At 40.0% G+C, this 23,414-nt stretch overlaps 1 protein-coding gene and 1 non-coding gene across 2 annotated transcripts in view; both read left to right on the top strand.

Moving 5' to 3' along the window:
* HSD17B4 (hydroxysteroid 17-beta dehydrogenase 4) overlaps positions 1–1,421 on the top strand; it is a 77,968-nt gene extending 76,547 nt beyond the window's left edge. The window contains exon 24 of the mRNA XM_049771390.1: positions 1,092–1,421. Coding sequence (XP_049627347.1) covers positions 1,092–1,181 — 90 coding nt within the window. The 3' untranslated portion in view covers positions 1,182–1,421. The remainder of the gene's footprint in view (positions 1–1,091) is intronic.
* Positions 1,422–16,898: 15,477 nt separating this feature from the next.
* LOC126007728 (small nucleolar RNA SNORA19) lies at positions 16,899–17,025 on the top strand. Its single transcript, XR_007495218.1, has one exon. It is a non-coding gene; the product is annotated as a small nucleolar RNA SNORA19 (small nucleolar RNA).
* Positions 17,026–23,414: the final 6,389 nt, after the last annotated feature.

Below are 23,414 nucleotides of genomic sequence, written 5' to 3'. Positions count from 1 at the left end.
TGGTAACAACCACCAACTTTAAGTGCTAGGATTTAGACTTCAGGTTCCCCCCGACAGTGAGAGGAAATGAAGCAGTTTGTATGTGTATCTGCCAGGTCAATGCAGTTTGGTACAGAGTTTGGTACTTACGCAGCTTTTGACCAATTGTTGAGCTTCCTATGCTCTTATTGTAGCTCAGAAACTAAGTGTTTACCATCTTTTCCTTTAACTTACTCACCAGAGTTGTAGCCATTAGATTATGCTGCTATTATTCTTTATCTATGAGGAGGATCAGAGAGGGTAAGTGCTTTCCCTTGCTAGGATAGTGGCAGAGCCTAGATTTTAAAATTCTTAGACATTCTGGGGCTACAGACCAGCATCTCTTCATCATTTACACTGCCCTTTTTTGTTGAATAGTGTTTTGTTTTGTTTTTGGACCAAACCTGGAGGTGTTTAGGGCTTACTCTGGCTCTATACTGAGGGTCTTGGTGAAGCTCAGGGTGCTGGGAATTGAAATTGGGTTGGCTGATTTACTTTTTAAAATTTTGAATTAAGAAGCTAAGGAGATAAATCTGCTCAGAGAGCTAGAACTCCTGCCAGGGTTGTTTGAGGTCCCAAGTTAGATCCTTAGCACCACTTGGCTCCTCAGAGCCCTGCCAGTGCAGCATCATCAGGACTGAGTGCTGAGCCGTCGGGCCTGTGCTGCAGGACTAAGTGCAGCTGGAAGTGGCCCTGGGCCTATGAGTATCACAGAAGAGGCCTCCCTCTACTCCCAGAACATTCAGAACTGATTATTGTTAGGACTGTAGGAAGGCCTCCGTTCATAGGGTCTCGACCTCATATTTATGGAAAGAAACTATTGAAGCAGAAGAGCCAAGTTGAAGGAGAACTTTGAGCTCTGTCAGCCCACATTATTCTGGTTTTAAAAAGCATATAATGTGTCTTTTCCCTTATGTACCTGAAAATATAGATGCTATCTATAAGCATTAAACTATTGTGTGATAGAAAAATTGTATTTACTGTCTAAGGTTATCAACTCAGTTGTATTCATTTAGAACAAGCAAAGCACTGTACCATATTCAAGGCTGGCGCCCTCTCTCTCTTCTTTGCAGGCTTTCTTTAGTGGCAGACTGAAGGCCAAAGGGAACATCATGTTGAGCCAGAAGCTTCAGTTGATCCTTAAAGACCATGCCAAACTCTGAAGGACACACTGCGGCATCAACAAAAATAAGAAAAATCTAATGCTCGCTTCACAGAATTGATCGAAAGGAAGATAATGGAGAAATTGCTTCATACTCTCAGATTTTAGATAACTATTCAGATGTTTATTTTCTACTAATTTTTCATGTCGTTATTTTTACAAGGAACTTTAAGCAAGCATTAACTATCCTCCTATTCTTAGATCAATGACTTCAAAATAAAATGTAATCATCTAGCATCTATAGCATTTGTGAAAGTATTCTAGGTTGAAAGGAAAATTAAATAGATGAAGGCTACTTGGATGTCTTTTTTAAATATATTTTTAATTTAAGTAACATGATTATATTTGGGTTACAGTCATAACCAGAACACCCCCCCCTTCACCAGTGTAACATTACCCCCTCCCCCCTTCCCATCTTCCTGTATTCGAGTCAGGCATTCTACTACAGTTATTTGTTTTTAAGTTCAGTAAGTTGTATTTTTTTTTCCTTAAAGGATAAGAGTAAAAAAATATAGTGGGGCCGGGAAGGTGACGCTAGAGGTAAGGTGACGCTAGAGGTAAGGTGACGCTAGAGGTAAGGTGACGCTAGAGGTAAGGTGTCTGCCTTGCAAGCGGAAGGACGGTGGTTCGATCCCCCCTGGTGTCCCATATGGTCCCCCTAAGCCAGGGGCAATTTCTGAGCGCATAGCCAGGAGTAACCCCTGGGTGTCAAATGGGTGTGGCCCAAAAACAAAAACAACAACAACAACAACAAAAATATAGTAAAGGTGTGATAGTGGCAATCGCTGTTGTTTGCATAGGTCCAGAAAAATGGGGAAAATGGAAAAAGAAAAATCCTTGACCTGATTACAAATGGCCTCACCCCAGAAGTTTATTGGCATAAGACAGACTCTGGGTTCCAGGCATACCAGTCCATCCAACTCCAGTCATTCTCAAGGTCCCGGTGACACTTTTTCACACTTTAGCTATTGTTGGTATCAGATTCTTATATTTAAAGACTCTGGATTCTGTGCATTTCTTTCATCAATGCCAGGCTGATGTGGAACATCCTCTAGTTTTAGCATACCATTAAATGCGGAGCGATCTGCCCTGCATGCAGACTGTTCCTGAGTCGTCTGGGTGTTGGGAGTAAGTTAATGTCTTTGGAGTAAGTCAATGCCAAAGCAGTGGTAGGTCTTCCATGGTAGAGGCTTGGATCCTGGTAATGTTAAAGACAATTGTGGTTGTTTCCATAGATGGTATCCATTGTTCAGGTGTGTGTGGGCGATGCCCATTCTTCTGAGGCCTGAGCCAAATTATTTTTTTTTTATTTTTTCAGTTTTTTTCTTTTTTTTCCAGTTTTATAATTTTTTATTATGAATTATGAGAACAAATGATGTAAAGAAAGAGGATAAGGTAAAGTTACAGTGGAAGGACAATCACCCATAACATAATTATCAGAAGAAGTCCCCTTGCTGATATCTTAACTTTGAACTTTCACCAAAGAAAGTTAAGATAAATAAAACAGAATCCATGTGCAATTACTTTGTCCCTCAAGTCCCCAGATTGTAGCCAAATTATTATGCCAATGTTCAGGGTAAAAGGCCTAATTACATTACCAAATTTGTGTCCCCATCTCTATAAGAACTTGTTTGCTTATGTATTATTTTCCCATTTTACTGTGCCTATGCAAAAGAGAAGCAATGCCACAAGATATTGTTGGTGTATCTGGGGGCCAACGAATAAAGTCCAACATTCCCCGTAACTTGGTACAAACATGAAATCTATACAGAGATACTCTTCTACCAGTATTGCTTATAAAATAGATCTCAAAGGGGGGAAAATCAAACAATCAAATAACAAATCCAGTGGGCAAAATTGTCACTATATGAGGATATTTGAAAAGAGTTATAGATGTTAAGGGAATACATCTGAGATATACAAAGGAGATACACGTGACCCTTTTATGTTTTAGAAATAGTCAAGAGGTAGGGGGGTGTTTCCGAGACACCATTTGGTCTGTGATTGGACAAGCAGAGAGAGCATGGAGCCATGTCTTCCCTTTGTTGCCTGCTGAAGCTTCCGACTTCCCAAGAGGCGTTTGCTTCCTAATTGCTAGAAGTTGAAAGTTCAGCAGTCCCCTCCCAGCCCCTTGCAGGAACAAGGAAGCCTGGGGTCTCTTTTAAATTGCACCTCACTGGAACCCACTTGCTGGGTCCCTGAGCAGGTGCCCATGAATAACCCTGGGGACAGGGAGGAAGGAGAGAGAAGGCTGTGGGGGGCAGCTGAGGCTGCATCTTCACTTTATCTTGCCAAAAAGCCTACAGCATGGAACCTTGTCATGATATGTTGCCTGCTGAAACTTCAGACTCCACCCAAATATTACTGTGAAGATACGCAATCCACCTTGCCCAAAACAAAAATCACTAGTACAGAAAATGGTTAAATGTGGGGTAACAAGAGATGGGAGTGAGGGAGTAAAGGAATAAAACGAGCGCCTGGACGGCGTTCAGATAATGACAAGCAGATGATACACAATGATATCCATATATTTCTCATAATGTGCCCCCGCAGGGTTTCACAATGGACAGGTTAAATAAGGAATCTTCCCTGATAAGTCCTAATGCCAGAACCTATTGTGACCCATGTCCCACACCCCTTCCTAGGGCTGGTTAAAGCAGCCTTTGGCATGGCGGAGGGCTGCCAAGCACCATGCTGGCTGGACCTCCCGGCTTGGCTCCCAGGAAGGAAAGAAAGGAAAGAAATCCTTCCCAAGCCAGAAGGCCGGAAGGTCGGAGCCCCCACTCCCAGACCCTCCCTTTGGAGCCGGGAGGGAAATGGGGAAAGCCTAGGAAAACCAATAAACTCCTCCAAGGGACCCACCTCGATGGCTTGTCCAGCCATGAGGCCAGAAAAAGCCCTGGAGTACTGGAGGAAGGAGGTAGGGGGTGCTGGGGTGACCCATGTCCAGCACCCCTTCCTAGGGCTGGTTAAAGCAACCTTTGGCATGGTTGGCTCGGCTCCCAGCTGATATCTTTTATGTTTCATTTTGGTATTTTCTCATTACACACCACTTTTTTAAATTTTTTAAATAATATCTTTATTTAAGTCCCATGATTACAAGCATGATTGTAGTTAGGTTTCAGTCATAAACAGAACAGTGCAGGGGATGGGAATGGGGAGGGGGTAATGCTACACTGGTGAAGGGGGTGTTCTTGTTACGACTGTAATCCAACAATGATCATGTTACTTAAATAAAAAATATACTAAAAAAAAAACACAACAAAACAGAACAGTGAAATATTCCCACCACCAATGCCCTCTTTCTTCCTCCCCCATCTCTACCTGTATTCAAGATAGACATTATACTTCTCTCACTCATTAACATTGTCATGATAGTTTTAATGTATTTATTTCTCTAATTGCACTCACAACTCTGTGTACACACCACTTTTAATATGAATTTTTTTTATAAGCACTCAGGTTTTGTACTATGCTATTAAAGACAGCTATTCTTCTTTAAAATAGGGAAAAGTCTTTTTCCAGTCATATCACCATTTCTATCTTTTCCCCCTGTTTTTGCCATAAATTCTTTACTTCATGTGATGCTTGTTAAGCAAATACCTCTTATATTGCTTTCATGCATAAATGATAAAGATGGTCACAAACAAGAATTGCCATGTGACTTTCTCAGCCTTTAGCTCAGATCTCATGTGCTGAAGAAATGTTTTTCTGGTAAGTGGACCTTAGGGGTGATCAGCAGTGGGGGGGGGGGTCATAGATGGAGCAGATTTTATAAGGGGAGCTAAGGAGATAGATATATGCACTTGGGCAGATGAGTTTAGGTTAGGTTGAATTTCTTGGAAAGGAGAGCTTGAGATGATGAATGCACAGGGAATTTATTTTGAAGTGCCTCGGGGATCAGTACTTGTGGGGTAAAATGGAGGGGATGTGTTAGGAAGCCACCCTTGCACTTAGCATAGGCCTCAGTTTTTCTTTTAGAGCATTAAAGCTGGGATGGCCAGTTAAAATTGTCCCTGGGGACATCTGTCTATTGGGATAGCCCACCTCTCAAAAGGCCTTGGGCAGAGTACAGAAAAGTTCCTAAAATGTGTTTTGAATCAGCTGAGAATCTTGCCAGAATTAAAAGACAATGTCTTCATTCCTGAATGGGATTTCTGGGGCTAGCCCAGCACTTTGCTGGGAGAACAAGATGGCAGTAATCAGAGTTTAGGAATCAGCATTTAGTGTGGTGATATTTGGAACACAGTTCAGGACTTTCACATACTTTTGTTGGTTTAATGAATGATTGGGAGATGTGGAAGGTATGGAAGATAAGTCACATATCTTTTGGGGGTGAGGTGGGGTGAGACATATCTAGGACTTACTCTGGACTCGGACTAGACTAGGACTAGGCTCTGTACTCAGGGATTATTCCTGGTGGGGCTCAGAGAATCATGTGGAGTGCAAGGATTGAAACCAGATTGGCTACATGCAAGGCAAACTCCTGACCCATTGCAGTACCACTGGCCCTGTAAATCACATATTTGTCAGCTCTGCCTAGCTTAGTTATTAGCTCACTGGTAAGAGATGAACTCTATCTTAATTGAATTAAAATAAACCAAGGGCAGTCTTTTAGTGTTGGCCTTTCATAATCACCCTCATTCTGGCGGACTCAGAAGAGCTTAGTGTTCTTCCACATAGAAAGAACATATTAAAGTTAATCAAACACTACCACATGTTAATCAAAGTGTGTTGACTTTATACCCTGGAGAAATTAAGAAAGTAATGCTTTAATTATCTTGCTCCTCTCTGTCAATCTTCAAGGTCAGAGAGCTACAGATGACTAGATTTTGTAACTTTTTATTAATCCTCATGCTCCTTAAGCTTTCTGCAATATTTAATATCATTGAGTGCTTGTCTCAGCTTATCTATTGTACTTTTAGCTCCCAATAAGAAATACATTAATATCTTAATGAACTTATGGGTTAATCTTCTTGGCTCCTACTTATCTCTTTTGTAATTTCCTGTTTCTGTCATTATAACATTTTTGATTGAGGTTTCAGTCCTTTCCACTTTAGGGTGGATATTTTTTACCTCGATTTTTTTCCCTTGTCAGGTCTTCAGCCGTTGTTTGAGTGCTGGCAATTTTGCTTCTATATCTTTAGCTCTGCTCTTCCCATAATCCAACTACAATTCTAAGTTGTAAAGTTTCTGCTCAAGTGTGCTATTTAGGCTACTAAGAGCAGAATCACAAATGTCTGCCCCAACGGTTTTTTGAACTTTCTTGAATTGATTTTTGTTGTTGTTTGTTTTGTGACGCTCAGGGATTACTTCTGGCTCTGCCCTCAGGATTACTCCTAGGACCATATGGGATGCTGGGAATCAAACTCTGGAGTGGTCACATGCAAGGCAAGTGCCCTACCAGTGCTCTCACTCCAATCCCTAAATTGCATTTTTATCTCAACACCTGGTAATGCCTCTGTATTCTGAAGCCTCCAGAATGTCACTTAAGAGCTGTTCTTTTTTTCTTTTTTCTTTTTAATTTTTATTTTGACCAAAGTGGATTACAAATCTTTCACAGTAATTTTTTAGGTAAATCGTGATATTGAACAGGGGCACTCCCACCACCAATGTTGTCCTCCCTCCACCCCTGTTCCCAACGTGCATCCCACATCCCCCTCCTTTACCACCTGGGTTGCCAGTATAAGTGGTCCCTTCTGTGTCTAGCATGTTTGATCATTTTTGATTTCTACTTAATGTTCATACGACTGTCTGGTCTTGGTACCCTCCATTATTTCCCCCTCAATTTGTGAGGCGAGATAAGACGGTTCAAATTATGTGGTTCTGTTTGAAGAAAAGGAAAAAAAAACATAAAAGTCCTTCTAGGGCCCGGAGAGATAGCACAGCGGTGTTTGCCTTGCAAGCAGCCAATCCAGGACCAATGGTGGTTGGTTCGAATCCCGGTGTCCCATATGGTCCCCCGTGCCTGCCAGGAGCTATTTCTGAGCAGACAGCCAGGAGTAACCCCTGAGCATCGCCGGGTGTGGCCCCCCCCCCAAAAAAAAAGTCCTTCTAGAGGCTATAAATAACAATTTAAGAGAAGAAAGCAAAAAAGGGAGAAACCTAACAACAATACTAAAAACATTTTAAAAAAATCAAACAAAAACTCGAAAAGCACAACAGCAATCTTAACCACTATTGGAAGAACAATGTGTGGCTTCTCACAGAGCTTTACATAAACATTTTGATACCAAAAATATGAGAAAGATTTCTTGTTAAGAGGATTAGATTTGAATAAGAGTGTAATTAATGCTGCTCTAGTATTATTTGCATCCACAAATAAAGCTGCAAAGCTAAATGTTTCACTATGAAATACTGTAATTCATAAACTTGACAAGTTGAAAGTTGGGGCCTGGATTAGCTTCTGCCTCGCAAGTGAGAGACCCTGAGTTCAGCTCTAAAAGCTGTCTGCATTTGCTGGGTTCATCCTAGTAACTCTGCTGTTTGGGATTCCTGGTGAGGGGAGAAAAAAAATGCTGGGTATTAAGGAAAGTGATTTTTTTTTTTTTTTGAAGAGAAGAACATTTTGTTTCGTTGGTGGTGAAGAGGACACTCAGAGAGGCTGGGGCTATTCAGGGTTATACTCTGCTCAGCTGTGCTCTGGCCCAGCACTGGGGTGCCAGAGAGACACAATGTGGACATGTGGACAAAGCTATTTAATTGGGGAAAGGGAAGAAAGTAGATTACTTTTCAAAGCCATTAAGGAGGCAGAATAGAAAAAGTGCAGATCATTGTAAAAGGTAATCTAGATTCATATTACTTATCTATACTGTGGTCCTCAAACTTTTTAAACAGGGGGCCAGTTCACTGTCCCTTGGACAGTAACCGTTGGAGGGCCGGACTATAGTAAAAACAAAAACTATGAAAAAATTCCTATGCACACTGCATGTATCTTATTTTGAAGTGAAGAAACAAAATGGGGACAAAGTGGCCTACGGGTCCTAGTTTAAGGACCACTAATTTATAGTACTTCGGCTGAAACTGCTTTATAAGTGACAGCTGAGTCAGCATGACTTTAAACTAAGTTGTCTGAGCTGATAAAATGTGGAGGCATGGGCCAGAGCAATAATAGTACAGTGGGTAGGTGTTTGCTTTGCATGTAGCTGACGGGGTTCTATCCCTGGTATACCATATGATTTCCTAGCCCCAGAGCACAGAGCCAGTAAGCCTGAGCTTTGCTTGGTGTGGTCTAAAACAATCTTCCCAAAATGTTGTGGCAACTACATTTCCAAATTTTCTCCTGAATGCCCTTATAGCCTCTAGAGCCATCTTGTAAGTAGCTTGGTTGCATGCTTTTGAGTCCACAGATGACTTTGGAAGAAAATAAAAGGGTAGCAAGAGCCCATTTGTTGGGGAAGGGCATTGGCTGCGGGAAGTTTCGAAGTCTTCAGCAAGAGGACAGAGTACACCAGAAAAGACTGAAGGTGTCCTGTTCTTTGATGGAGGGTTGTACACTGTGTTTCTTAAACTCCTTGATGTTGCAACATTCTCAGTGAAGAACAATGAGGCCTTAAGTAAGTGTTCCCCAAATATTTCTGTAAAGAAGATAGTTAACATTTTAGGCTTTGCAGGCCATGCATTTTTAAGAACAAACATTTTTTAAGAGCTTCGCAAAAATGGGTCAAAACTTGTTGCGGAACAGGCTGAGGGCCAGATGTGGCCTCTCCTGGTAGGATCTCCTGTAGGCTTGAGATTGCTGGTTTTGAAAACTCAGTTCTACTTTGTCCTTTTTATTCGCCTTCAACGCATCTGAACATGTGAATTCCTGTGAATTATGCAACTGGGCCTGGTTTTCACAGCATGCATACAGCTACAGCCCACAGTGCCCTTACCTCCCTGGTGTCCAGGGAGCGGACCATCATCCACTCTGGTTTCCAGACGAGCAATGCAAATGTCAGCTGGGTCTTCCCTGAATCTCCCCACTCTAAACACCAGTGTTGTAAAATTTCACTTCTTCCAGTGGTTTCATTAAATTAAAACTGAACGACGTGACTTGGTTGTAGAGCTGCATGCCTGGCATGTGTGTGGCCCTGGGCTCAAATTCCGGCACTGGGTTTTAAAAAAGCCCCAAGAATAATAAAAAAGGAAACAAAGGTGTGAAATGATGGGGTCTAAGGGTGAGAGCAGCTTTAGGGCAGGCAGGAGTGGCCTCAGCTTCCTGTGCGTTGACCTCCCAGGGGGATGTGAGGGAAGGGAGCAAGGGGTCTGTTAGAAAGGGAGAGCCTGCCTCTGTGTGTCAGTCCCTAGTGTGACTGATTGTGTATGATGAAGCAAGAGCAAACCACAGGAGCAGTGAGACTAAGATCTTGAATTCAAGTGAGGGGTTGAGTATGTGTCTGTGTACGTATGTGTGTGTGTGTGTATGTGTGAGAGAGAGTGTATGAGAGCGAGTGAGAGAGAGAGGCGAGAGAGAGAGAGAGAGAGAGAGAGAGAGAGAGAGAGAGAGAGAGAGAGAGAGAGAGAGAGAGAGAGAGAGAGAGAGAGAGAGAGAGAGAGAGAGAGAGAAGCTAAGGAATAACAGAATAGGCTGGAGAAAGTGGGACAATGCTGTGTGTTCATATGATTGTGTCATTGCCTGGAGTTGGGGCATTGTGGCAGCCAAAACTCAGTTCAGCAAGCCACTTCCTTTGCCGTGTTTCCCGGTAGGACATTGGGCCTATGAAACCATCAACCTAGATTTCACATTAGATTAATAATGAGTTGTTCAGTACTACTACCTCCTGTCTTTAAATGGACCTCAATGAGAACAGGTCTCACTGCTTTCACCTCTGCTTGCCTGAGAGTGTTCCATTTTATTGGTCTGTGGAGGAGAGTTTAGACACATTGGAACAAACTGTTTCCCCTTTTCTTTACCATTTGGCTTAAAATGGGAGATTTTTTAGAAATATCTTTTTGGCTACACCTAAACATTGGTTATCAGATAATAATTTTTAAGCTTAGTCAATGAGTATTCAGCTCTTTTGGGGGGGGGTCACACCTGGAAGTGTTCAGGGGTTTCTCCTGGCTCTAAGCTCAGAAATTGCTCCTGGCAGGCTTGGGGGACCATATGGGATGCCGGGATTCAAACCACCATCTTTGTGCGTGCAAGGCAAACGCCTTATCTCCATGCTATCTCTCGACCCCTTCCATTCCGTTCTTGATGTGTCCAGAGCATAAGGAAGGGAGACCAACTTTAGGCTGCTGTGTTCATGGAATGAATCAAAGTTTCGTTACTTGTTTCCATTGGAGGTTGTTCTGGACAATTTCAGCCTGATGCTGAGAGTGCTTCTGTGTTTTGGGTCAAGTAGTGCTGGGCTCAAATCCCTGGTACCAAAATACAAAGGTGACCTAGGCTTTAGGTCACCTCTCTAACTGTTACTTCTTTTTTTTTTTTTTTTTTTTTTTTTGTTTTTGGGCCACACCCGGCATTGCTCAGGGGTTACTCCTGGCTGTCTGCTCAGAAATAGCTCCCGGCAGGCACGGGGGAACCATATGGGACACCGGGATTCGAACCAACCACCTTAGGTTCTGGATCGGCTGCTTGCAAGGCAAACACCGCTGTGCTATCTCTCCGGGTCTAACTGTTACTTCTTAATGAGTTATTCTTACTGAAATTATTATTAGCAGGTGGTCAGTGCTTTTTAAGTTTTAATTTAAATATAATTTACAAATAAATATTAAAATTTTTCTCCATGTTTTTTAAAATTTTTATTTATTTGTTTGTTTGTTTGGGCCATATCCGGTGGTGCTCATTGGCCATGTGCAAGGCAAACAAACATCTTACTTTGTGTACTATCACTCCAGCCCCTCCCCATGACTTTTATAAAGGAATACACTCTTTGCCTACATATGCACACACTCAGTTTATATTCTCAAGAACTGAAAAAACAACATCACAAAGGCTTTTTGGCATAAAATGGGAATTCTGGGAAGTAAACAAGTTGTCTGCTAGGAGAATCATCTCGGAAGTAGACTGAGAATCGAGGTCACCAGCCCTGAGGTGGTTTTTCTACAGCACATTACAAGATGAATCTCGAAGCAATATGTTCTTTCCTGGTTCTTAGGGCAATATAATTTGCCTTAATTAAGGCAAATGAGGCTCTGAGAAGAATGATTTCTATTAAGTCAGTGATACTTTTACTTTATAATTTTGGAATTACAGAAAGTAATATAATATGTCAAAATAAAGCTCTAATGGTGAAATAGGATCCTGGGTATGGTCCACGGACCCTTCATCTCTGACAAGTTTTCTTCATGCCCCATTTCTGACTTTTTATAAAGACTTAAAAATGCCTTTCATTTTATATTGAAGTTCCATTTCCCAAGATTCTTTTGTTAAAACTTTTCTGAAGTGCCTCTAACATCCAAACCAATTACTACCATCCTTTTTCTGATAAAATCTTTTACTAGTTAACCAAGTTGAATTCTCTCTTGAACTTAAGTGTATAGCTATAACTACTATAATAAAATAATTCCTACAAACTGAAGACATTTTTCTTTCAGTTTCTGTACTCATACAATTGCTCATTTTTTTGGTAATTGTTTGTGTTGAGGCCACATCCGGCAATGCCCGAGGGTTACTACTGGCCCTGCATTCAGGAATCATTCTTTGAGGACTCTGGGATGCTGAGGATCAAACCCAGGTTAGTTGTGTGCAAGGCAAACACCCTACTCTCTGTGCTAGCATTCTAACCCCGCAATAGCTTATCTTTATATTCTCTATATTCTCAAAAGTGAAATTATTTTATTTTTCACCAACATACTGAATTCTAAAATTATAACTCGATCATTTGGTCATTAAAAATAGGGGCTTCAAATCTCTAAATAGTTAATTAAAATGTTGCATCTTTATTTCATAAAGTCAATGAGAATTACTTATTCAATAATACAATTACAACAATTATTCAGACTCCACATTTGTAACTACTTACATTAATTTTGTTCAAGACAGGAGATAAAAGAACAACTTTTGAAATTCTCATATATTTTTTTTTTGCTTCCTTGTCAAAATAAAGTTTCATTTTGGCATTTTGTTCTTGGAGAGCATTGATTTATTACTAGAAAGTTGTCTGATCTAGTAACATCGTGACAATTGACTGTTTTCTTTGAGATAAAGGGATTATCCATTGTTAAAATGGATTAGTCAAATCTCAACTCAAAAACAGACAAGTAGTAATAGCTCCCTCCTATTGTGAATGACCCTACTTACTCAGATATTATTTTCAATGTTTTTTTTTTCTGAATAATATACTGGTAATGAGGAGTGACATGATTGTCTTTAGCTGAGCTGAGTAAGTTAAGTCCTTTTGCTGCTTCCATGTGACCAGACAAATTATTCTCAGGACTGGTAAGAATTTGCGCTGAGTCATTGTCAGAAGTTCCCAGATTGCCTTGGAATTAAATATCTAACTTTACCAAGTTTTACTGTCAATGTATATTTGATGAAAAGGGAGAAAATGGCTTTAAACAGAATTGAGGAGGGGTGAGGGTGGTACCAACCAGCTTCTATTGAAGAAAAAAAAACACCAATAGTGTGCCTACAAAATACCAGTTATATATATCCTTGGCTGTTGAGGGTGAGTCACCTAAGAAGAGGGGATGTTCAAGGCTTCTTTAGCATTGCATCAGTAGTTTCTCCTCAGCTTGCTTGCTTGTTCTATCATTGCATTCAATCTGAGTCACACAGCATTGATTTTCTTTTTTTTCTTTTTTTCTTTTTTTTTATTTAAACACCTTGATTACATACATGATTGTGTTTGGGTTTCAGTCATATAAAGAACACCACCCATCACCAGTGCAACATTCCCATCATCAATGTCCCAAGTCTCCCTCCTCCCCACCCGACCCCCGCCTGTACTCTAGACAGGCTCTCCATTTTCCTCATACATTCTCATTATTAGGACAGTTCAAAATGTAGTTATTTCTCTAACTAAACTCATCACTCTTTGTGGTGAGCTTCCTGAGGTGAGCTGTAGCTTCCAGCTCTTTTCTCTTTTGTGTCTGAAAATTATTATTGCAAGAATGTCTTTCATTTTTCTTAAAACCCATAGATGAGTGAGACCATTCTGCGTTTTTCTCTCTCTCTCTGACTTATTTCACTCAGCATAATAGATTCCGTGTACATCTGTCCTCTCTCACCACTCCTATTCAACATAGCACTGGAAGTACTTGCTATAGCGATTAGGCAAGAAAAAGATATCAAGGGAATCCAGGTAGGAAAGGAAGAAGTCAAGCTCTCACTGTTTGCAGATGACATGATACTCTACTTAGAAAACCCTAAAGACTCTACCAAAAAGCTTCTAGAAACAATAGACTCATATAGCAAGGTGGCAGGCTACAAAATTAACACACACAGCATTGATTTTCATTGATATTAGCCCCAAACCATATACATTCCATGAAATTATGCATATTAGACTAGGTGTTCCTAGGTTTACTTGATCTACCACCCCCTTATTCTCCTTTTTTTTTTTTTGGTTCTTTGGGCCACACCCATTTGATGCTCAGGGGTTACTTCTGGCTAAGCGTTCAGAAATTGCCCCTGGCTTGGGGGGACCATATGGGACACCGGGGGATTGAACCGTGGTCCATCCTTGGCGAGCGCTTGCAATACTGACACCTTACCTCTAGTGCCACCTCTCCAGCCCCTTATTCTCCTTTTTCTTCAAGTAACAACCTACAAGGGAGAAAGACTGACTGACCATTTGTTTAATGCAAAGATTAATTTAGAGGATTGACTCCAGTCTTACTAGGGATCCTCAAACTTTTAAGCAGGGGCCAGTTTATTTTCCTGAGACCATTGGAGGGTCAGACTATAGGTTAAAAAAACTGAACAAATTCCTAGGCACATTGCACATATCTTATTTTGAAGTGAATAAAAAAGAAGGGGGGAACAAATACAATATTTAAAATGCAGAACAAGCCTTTTTTAGATCACCAAACTTAGCAGTATTTCAGTGGCAATTATGGGCCAGATTTTGGCGGGCTATAGTTTGAGGACCCATGCCCGAGACTGAGAGGAATTGATAAAGAGAAGGAAGGGAGTTAGAGAATGCAGCACACATCCACACATGCACACTGCAGACCCAGGAGGAGTTGGCTGCTAAGCAGGACAGGCAGTGTCATCAAAAACATCCAGCGGGCCAGATAAATGACCTTGGTGATCCACATGGTCTGTGGGCTGTTGTTTGAAGACCCTGGTCTAGACTGTGACTTGTGAAAAGTATTAGGTCACTCCCACCATTGGATAGTGGGAACAGACTGGAATCTTTCACTTCTGTCCTCCTCACTTCCACATCTAGAAGGTCCTCATACTTCCTCTTTATATAATATATAAAATCTTTATTTAAATAAAGCACCATGATTACAAGCATGATTGTAGTTGTTTTTTTTTTGGTCATTAATAGAACACCCCATTCACCAGTGCAACTTTCCTAGCACCAATGGCCCTCTCACCCTTCCCAATCCTTGCCTATATTTGAGACAGGCATTCTACTTCTCTCACTCATGGTTGTCATGATAGTTGTTAGTGTAGTTATTTTCCTAACTGGACACTTTGTGGTTAGCTTCATATTGTAAGCCAGTCCTTTCGGCCCTCATCTTTATTGTCTCTGGGGATTATCACAATAATGTCCTTAATTTTTCTTAAAATCCATAGATTAGTGAAACTATTCTCTGTCTATCTCTCTCCCTCTGACTTATTTCACTGAGCATTATAGATTCATGCATAGGAAACTTTTATGACTTCATCTCTTCTGACAGCTGCATGATATTCTATTGTGTATATGTACTACAGTTTCTTTAGCCATTCATTTGTTGAAAGGCATCTTTGTTGTTTTCAGAGTCTGGCTATTGTAAATAGTGCTGCAATGAATATAGGTATGAGGAAAACATTTTTGTATTGTGTTTTTGTGTTCCTTGGGTTTATCTCTAGGAGCAGTATAGCTATATCATATAGGAGCTCAATTTCCAGTTTTTTGAGGAATCTCCATATTGTTTTCCATAAAAGCAGGACTAGACAACATTCCCACCAGCAGTGAAAGAGAGTTTCTTTCTCTCCACATCCCTGCCAGCACTGATTGTTCTTGTTCTTTGTGATGTTTGCCAGTCTATCTGGCATGGGATGATATTTCATTATTGTTTTGATTTGCATCTCCCTATGATTAATGGTGTGGAGCATTTTTTTCACGTGCCCTTTGGCCACATGTATTTCTATCTGTTCATTTCTTATCCCCATTTTTTGATGGTGTTAGATGTTTTTTTCTTGCTAAGTTCTGTCAGTAACTTGTATATTTTCAATATTAGCCCCTTATCTGATGAGTATTGGATGAATAGTTTCTACCATGCTGTGGGTGGCTTTTGTATCCTAAGCACTATTTTTTTTGAGATGCAGAAACTTCTCAGCTTAATCTAGACCCATCTGTTTATCTGTGCTTCCCCTTGTTTGGAGAGTGCTGTTTCCTCTTTTAAGATGCCTTTAGTCTTGGAGTGCTTAATCTATGTGTTGTTCTATATACCTTATTGTGACCCCCTGGGACCCCTGCCCGCAGGAGACTAGGGGAGTCACGAAGTTATTCATAAGTCACGAAGAGGATCCGACCTAGAAGAGAAGAAAAAGGCTGGGAAAGAAATGGGCTCAAGACAAAAATCTCTGATCAAGAGCCAAAGTTTATTGAAAGGGGGCTAGTTTTTATAGCATGAGCACATTTTCAGACAAAAGAGGGGAAGGGGTGGTTCAGTACTTTTCCACCGTAACATTCCCATACATCAAATATGTCAGGTTTTTTTTTTTAGCGAGTTATACATTTACTATAAGTGGTCCAGGGTGCTTTGTTCTGTTAACAGTGCTACAGATCTAATCTTAACTTGTAGCCTTTACATAGCATGTTTGTTCTTGCTTAATCATTGACTTCTGGTAATGGCTCTCATTATGGTCAGCTCTTTCTTTTAGGTTCATGGGGGAAGCGCCACCAGCAGCCTGTCACGTACACAGGCTTTGACTTCTCAGGCATCAGAGACTCCATTTTGCCCTCTAAGTCTTATAGCTTCCAACACCTTATGGTTTTAGGCCTGATATTAAGGTCTTTAATCATTTAGATTTGATCTTTCTGCATGGTGTTAGCTGGGGGTCTGAGTTCGTTTTTTTGCAAGTGGCAACCAGTTGTGCCAGCACCACTTGTTGCTCCGTTTAGGATTTCTTGCCCCTTTATCAAAGATTAGTTGATTTTATGCCTGAGGAACATTCTGTGAATACTCGAATCTATTTCAATGATCTGAAGAGCTGTCTTTATTCCCATATCATGCTGTTTTAATAACAATTGCTTTGTAATACAATTTGAATTTGGGGAAAGTAATTTATTGTTCCAAATAAATTTCAGGAGTGTTTGATCCACTTCTTTGAAGAATATCATGGATATCTTTAGAGGGATTGCATTAAATCTGTACAATGCTTTGGGGAGTATTGCTGTTTTAATGATTTTAACACTGCCAATCCATGAGCAGGCTATGTATTTCCATTTTCTTGTGTCCTCTCTAATTTCTTGAAGCAAGTTTTTGTAGTTTTCTTTTTATAGGTCCTTCACCTACTTAGTTAAGTTGACTTCAAGATATTTCAGTTTGTGGGGCACTAATGTAAATGGGATAGTTATTTTAATGTTCATTTCTTCTCTATCATTATTAATGTAAAAGAAGGCCATCGGTGCACATTTCATTGACCTGCTTTCTTCTGTTCGTGTGAGCAGTGTTATTTCTCATGTGCTATAATAGTTGAAGGCTAATTAGCAGTATGACTCCATAGTGATTCTGCCAGTCTCCTTCAGACAGTTCTGTCAGATTGTCTCGACAAATTACAAATTAGAATGTTACCGGCACTTGGTTGGTCATTTAGTGCTTCTTGTTAGTCTAGTGTTACTTCCCATTTAAGGAAAGCACGCACCAGACGTGGTTTTGCCCTTCCCTGGTGCAGTGCCTTCTTCTAAAAGAATTATTTGCCAAAAGACCCGCTTAGTGAAGTCGATCATTTGACCATTTGCGTGGATCATTGGCAGTAATTCCAACATGGCTGTAACATTACATTTTTCTCTCTATTTGGCCACTATAGAAATTTAGCCTCAGCTCTCCTACAGACAAAGAAATGTCAGTACTAAAATCACGCCAAACGTTTCCTGCTGGCTAGTTCATATAACCTGGAGCCAACAGTTTTGTTTTTCTGATGATAAACAATTATTTCCATCCCCCCACCCCCTAAAATCTATTTTGCGGCTACTACATAGACATCATAAATATCTCTGTCTCTCTCCTCCTGGTATCTTTAAAAACCTGCTTTTTACTAAACCAGAAACATCTCTAGTTCTGGTTTCACTGACCTCCAGCAGAGTTCTCTCTCACCTGAAGAATGGTCTTTTAATATGTAAATTTAAGGCTTGGTCCCTCATTGTACTTTCTCTGGAACATCTCCCACTCTTTTGTTCTCCCTGATGACACCCTGCATTCCAGAGCCTGTGCTTAAAATGTCATCTGCTGAAAAATAAATTTGTCTTTTGTCTCTTGGACATGAGTCCCCATACAATGCATTTTGTATGGTCTCATTTATTTCATATTTCATATTCATCCACTCGTGCTCCCACTTCTCTCCCCATGAAAGGTTCCCGGACTCCACGAAGGTTCTGCTTAGGAATGCTAACCCATCTGCAGCAGTCTAGGATTTAAAAGATTGGGGCCCAGAGAGATAGCACAGCGCATTTGCCTTGCAAGCAGCCGATTCAGGACCTAATGTGGTTGGTTCAAATCCCGGTGTCCTATATGGTCCCCCATGCCTGCCAGAAGCTATTTCTGAGCAGACAGCCAGGAGTCACCCCTGAGCACTGCTGGGTGTAGTCCCCCCCACCCCCCACCCCCAAAAAAGATTGTGTATTTGAGGAACATGGGTAATTCTCTGTCACTAGTTAAAAACATAGGATTGGGGGTTGGTAGCTTTGGATTGGACTTCCAGCTCCATATTGTACATGTTCTGAACCATCTCTCTCCGCTCCCCATGAAAAATGCTTGTCCATGCGTGTGTGTGATTCTCTGTTCCCAAATGGGCCTATTTTTATTTCTCATGGTTGACATTAATTATCATCTCATCAGAAGTACCAAATAAATACCATAAAATAAAAGAAATGACACCCCCCCAAAAAAAGAAGGCCATTGACTTTTGCATGTTAATTTTGAAACCTGCCACTTTGCTACATGAATTTGTTTCTAGACGTTTTTTGAAAGTATTTAGGGTTTTCTAAATATAGTATCATGTCATTTACAAACAGTGATAGCTTGACTTTTCCTTTTCTATCTGGATGCCCTTGATATAATTTTCTTGCCTAATAGCTAGGGCAAGTACTTCCAGTACTATGTTGAATAAGAGTGGTGAGAGAGGGCAGCCTTGTCTTGTACTAGATTCAGAGGAAAGATTTAATTTATCTCCATTGAGAATAATATTTGCCATTTTCTGTGGTAGATGACCTTGACTATATTGAGAAAAGTTTCTTTTATTCTCATCTTGATGAGTTTTTTCTTAAATCAAGAATGGGTGTTGGACCTTATTGAATGCTTTCTCTGCATCTACTGATATGATCAGATGATTTTTCTTTTTCTTTTTGTTGCTATGGTGTATTATGTTGATTGATTTACATATGTTAAACCATCTTTGCATCTTTGGGATGAAACCTACTTGGTCGTGGTGAATGACCTTGATGAGGCATTGGATTCTATTTGCCAGAATTTTGTTGAGGATCTTTGCATCTGTGTTCATCAGGGATATTGGTTTGTAATTTTTTTTTTTGTTGACAGCATCTTTCTGGTTTGGGTATCAAGGTGATGTTAGCTTCATAAAAAGTATTTGGAAATGTTTCTGTTTTTTCAATTTTATGAAAGAGCCTGTAAAGGATTGATAGTAGTTCCTCTTGAAAGATTTGAAAGAATTCATTAGTGAATCCATCTGGGCCTGAACTTTTGTTTTTGGGAAGACTATTGATGACCATTTTAATTTCCTCAATAGTGATGGCGCTTTTTAGATATGCTACCTCATCCATATTTAGCTGTTGAAGGTTATAAAAGCCCAAGAATTTATCCATTTCTTCCAGGTTCTCATGTTTCTTGGCATAGAGTCTCTCAAATTAGCCTTTGATTACCCTTTGAGTCTCTGCAATATCCCCCTTTTTATTTCTAACCCAGTTTATCAAATTTCTCTCTCTTTATGTCTTTGTGAGTTTGCCAGTGGTTTATCAATCATGTTTATTTTTTTCAAAGAACCAACTTTTGCTTTTGTTGATCTTTCAGATTGTTTTCTGTATTTCTATTTCTCTCTTCAGAGCTAGTATATTTTTGTTGGATTTCAGTTTGGTTGACCTATCAAGGGATGACAGGGCCATGTTGAGGTCTCCCACAATTATTAAACTATTATGTTGCTATTGATATCTTCTTTCAGATTTGTCAACAATTGTATTGAATACTTTGCTGGTCCCTCATTGGGAGTATGATTTCTTCCTGTTGTACATATCCCTTGATTAGTACGAAATGTCCATCTTTGTCCTTTATAACTTTTCTGAGTATAAAGTTTGTGTCATATGATATTAATATGGTTACTCCAGCTTGTTAAGGGTGTTGTTTGCTTGGATGATTTTCCTCCAGCTTCTGATTTTGAGTCTATGTTTGTTCTGACTATTCAGATGGGCAACAGAAGGTGGTATTCATTTGTTTTTTTTTTTTTATCCCTTTGCCACTCTGTGTCTCTTAAATGGTGCATTTAGTCCATTGAAATTGAAAGAGAGAATTGTCATGGGATTTAGTGCCATCATTGTGTAGAAATTTGGTGTGTCTGTTGGTCAATCTTATCTTAAAGTAGACTTTTTAGTTTTTCTTTTAAGGCTGGTTTTGCATCTGTAAAGTTTCTGAGTTGTTGTTTATCTGTGAAGCTATGTGATATTTCTTCAAATTTGAAAGTGAGTCTGGCTGGGTGCAGTATTCTGGTGAAGCATTCATTTCGTTGAGTTTTGTCAGTATGTCCCACCACTGCCTTCTGGCCTTGAGGGTTTCTTGTGATAGGTCTACTCCTTTAAATATAATTTCCCCTTTTGATCTTTCTGCTTTTAGTATTCTATTTTTATATGTGGGATTCGTCATTGTGACTAAGATGTGTCTTGGTGTGCTTTTCTTCATGTATTTTTTAGCTAGTACTCTTCTGGCATGCAGAAGTAGGTTGCATGCATTCTTTATCTCTGGGAGTTTCTCTGTAATGATATTCTTGACTACTGATTCTTCTTGGGGATTTTCTTCCTGGGTCTCTTTTGATTCCAATGATTTTTATGTTTTTTTTTTTTTTTCTGTTGAGCTTGTCAAAGACTTCTATTTTTATCTGTTCAATTTCTTTGAGTAACTTTTCCTTTGTTGGATCATTTGCTTTAAGGCTTTTTTTCCAATATCTTCTGCTGCATGGAGTTGTTATGAATTTTATCTTCCAGCTCATTGAGTCTATTCTCAGCTGCTGTTATCCTATTGGAGAGGCTTTCCCTTGAAGTTTTCAATTCGTCTGCTGAGTATTTTAGACCTGTTATTTCAGGTTGGAGTTTTCTGATTTCAATCTTTATTTCCTCTTGATTCTTATTTGTGCTCCATTCATTTCAATCTATGTTTTCTTTGAGTTCTATGAACATCCTTCATATTTCTTCTCTAAACTACATATCTGAGAGATTAACTAGGTGGTTAGCAGTTTTTAGGTCATGAGAGTTTCCATCTTCATTCTCTATGCTTGGTGTTAGCCTGCAGTGTTTCTCCATTGTTATGTTTGTATTGAGGGTTTTTCTATATGTTGTGGTGGTATTCACTGGCTAGAAGATGCACGTGGCCAAGAGCAAAGAAAAACAGCAAAATCCCCTGGCTCCATTGTGGGCAGGATGCTCACCTCTGATGAAGATGTGCCCTCAGGGAATAATAGTGGAGAGAATCTAAATCCCAGGCTGAAGGACAGCAGAGAAGAGGGGCCAATATGTCTGCTGTGTTTCAGGTCTCACAACAGAAAACACATAATTCCTCTTTTTTATGATACAGAACAGTTGAGCTCAGTTCCTCAACTAAACCCTTAAGTTGTTTCTTTACCAGGATAGAGATTCAAAGATTTCTCTATTTAATAAGAATGTGACCTCTAACCAACACTTTTTTTTTGTGCACAAAGTAAGATGGCAAATTAGGGAGAAGTGAGTGGAGAGATCTTGAGGTACATCAGGCAGAAAAAGGCAGGAAATAAAGTTAAGTGCCCAGCCTTGCCCCAACCCCTTCATGAGCACCCCATGCCAATGGGGGTTCTACAAGGAGTACCTCTACTACTCTTCTTTATAAGCCAGCAAAGGAGTGATATCACTAGCCTCTGTAAAGGTAGAAGACACAGGCTTGGGAGTTCAATGGAATGGCTCAAGATCATATTGTCAAATGGCAGGTCTGGAGTTTGAATTTAGTCTATCTTTATGCTTCATCTATTTTGTAGTTTATCTGTAGTGCTAGTGCCCTGCATACATGGTTGCATACTTGTTTTTTGGGTTATGTACTATTTCCTTTCTTTCTTTTATTATAGAAAAATATAAAGAAAAATATTTCTTCCTGTTCCAGGGTTAACTTGAAATGGAGCCAGAAGTTCAATACAATGCACTTAACCTCAACATTTATGGAGCATAATGACTGAGAGTTTTCCAGTCACAATATGAATTTATCTATACCTTTACTGGAGTTAAATACATATTTAAAAAGGTTTATTCTAATTTTCAATATGCATAGTATGCCTGACAGAGTACCTACTTCGGGGATCTATTTTTTTTTTTTTTACAGTTTACAATGTGAGCAATAGAAAAAAAGGGAAAATGTATGCCTAAAAGAATAATAAAGAAAAACATACATGCACAATAATGATTATACTGGGAAGAAGTGAAACACTTTAGACTGAAATTCTAGTCATGCAGTTCCAAGCTGATGGATTCTGGTGAGAAAGCTTAATTTTACTGCAACCTTGTAGAAATTATCGATTGAGTATGAAAAAAAGCCTGTTGTCATTTATATTTAGTGTTTCAGGGTGAATACAAGGATTTCATGGTGTTTGTAGTGACATTGTCCATATACAACTTCGCATATATAAACATTATATCAAGTGTTAAGTATATTGTGAATACTTAAATGGTGAATCTAACAGAGCAATGAAGATACTTGAGAATTGGTATCTCTATATAATTCCCATCCTTCCAGATACTCTCATTCTTTTGCTGTATGATATTTGCTCAGATACATCTGGTGATGGAGAGAGGTGGGGAGGGACTTCCACGAGAGAATGTGCTGTGATGAGTTAGAACAATTAGTACAATGATATGTGTTTCCTGGTGGGATCTGCTGGTCTGGATTTTGGCTTAATGAAACAGGAAAGACCAGGGCTAAAGAGATAGCATGGAGGTAAGGCGTTTGCCTTTCATGCAGAAGGTCATCGGTTTGAATCCCGGCAAGTGCTTGAGATCTGCAAACTTCATCTTTATACAGTGACGGGACTGAAGGCTTTTCGTGATCTTGAGAATCCCTTCTATAATCATGATGGTTCCAATGGAGGGTTGTTTTAAGAGAGAAACTACAGTGAGTATGAAAGTTTTTGCAACAGTGCCTAATTGTTCTGTGCTTTGAGGCTCATTAAATAGCTGTAGACCATGACCACATTCAGGCAAATGAGCAGTCTGGGAGTCAGACTTCTTTCTTGTTTGTTTTATTTAGTTGTATAGTCAAGAACATGGTTTTTTTTTTTAAATTTTATTTTTGTTTTTTTTTTTGGGTTACACCTAGTGATGCTCAGGGGTTACTCCTGGCTATGCACTCAAAAATTGCTCCTTTGGCTTGGGGGACCATATCGGACGACAAGGGATCGAACCACAGTCTGTTCTAGGTTAGCGCTTGCAAGGCAGATGCCTTACAGTTTGTGCCACCGCTCTGGTCCCTTTTGGTGTGTGTGTGTGTGTGTGTGTGTGTGTGTGTGTGTGTGTGTGCGCGCACACATGTGCATAGTAGGGTAGGAGGGAATTCTGACACTCAGAAACTCAGTGCCAGGAGAGAGAATCTGTGTCCATCTTCCTGAGAGGATGGGAGGTTTCCAAGCAACTAGGCCTGCAGCTCTTCTCTGGCTTGATTCTTTCCTCAGTCGCAGGACCTACTGTCA

Source organism: Suncus etruscus, chromosome 4, assembly GCF_024139225.1.
Source record: "Suncus etruscus isolate mSunEtr1 chromosome 4, mSunEtr1.pri.cur, whole genome shotgun sequence".
Lineage (NCBI taxonomy): Eukaryota > Metazoa > Chordata > Mammalia > Eulipotyphla > Soricidae > Suncus > Suncus etruscus.
The sequence above is the reverse complement of the archived record's forward strand: the minus strand, read 5'-3'. Positions and strand labels throughout refer to the sequence as shown.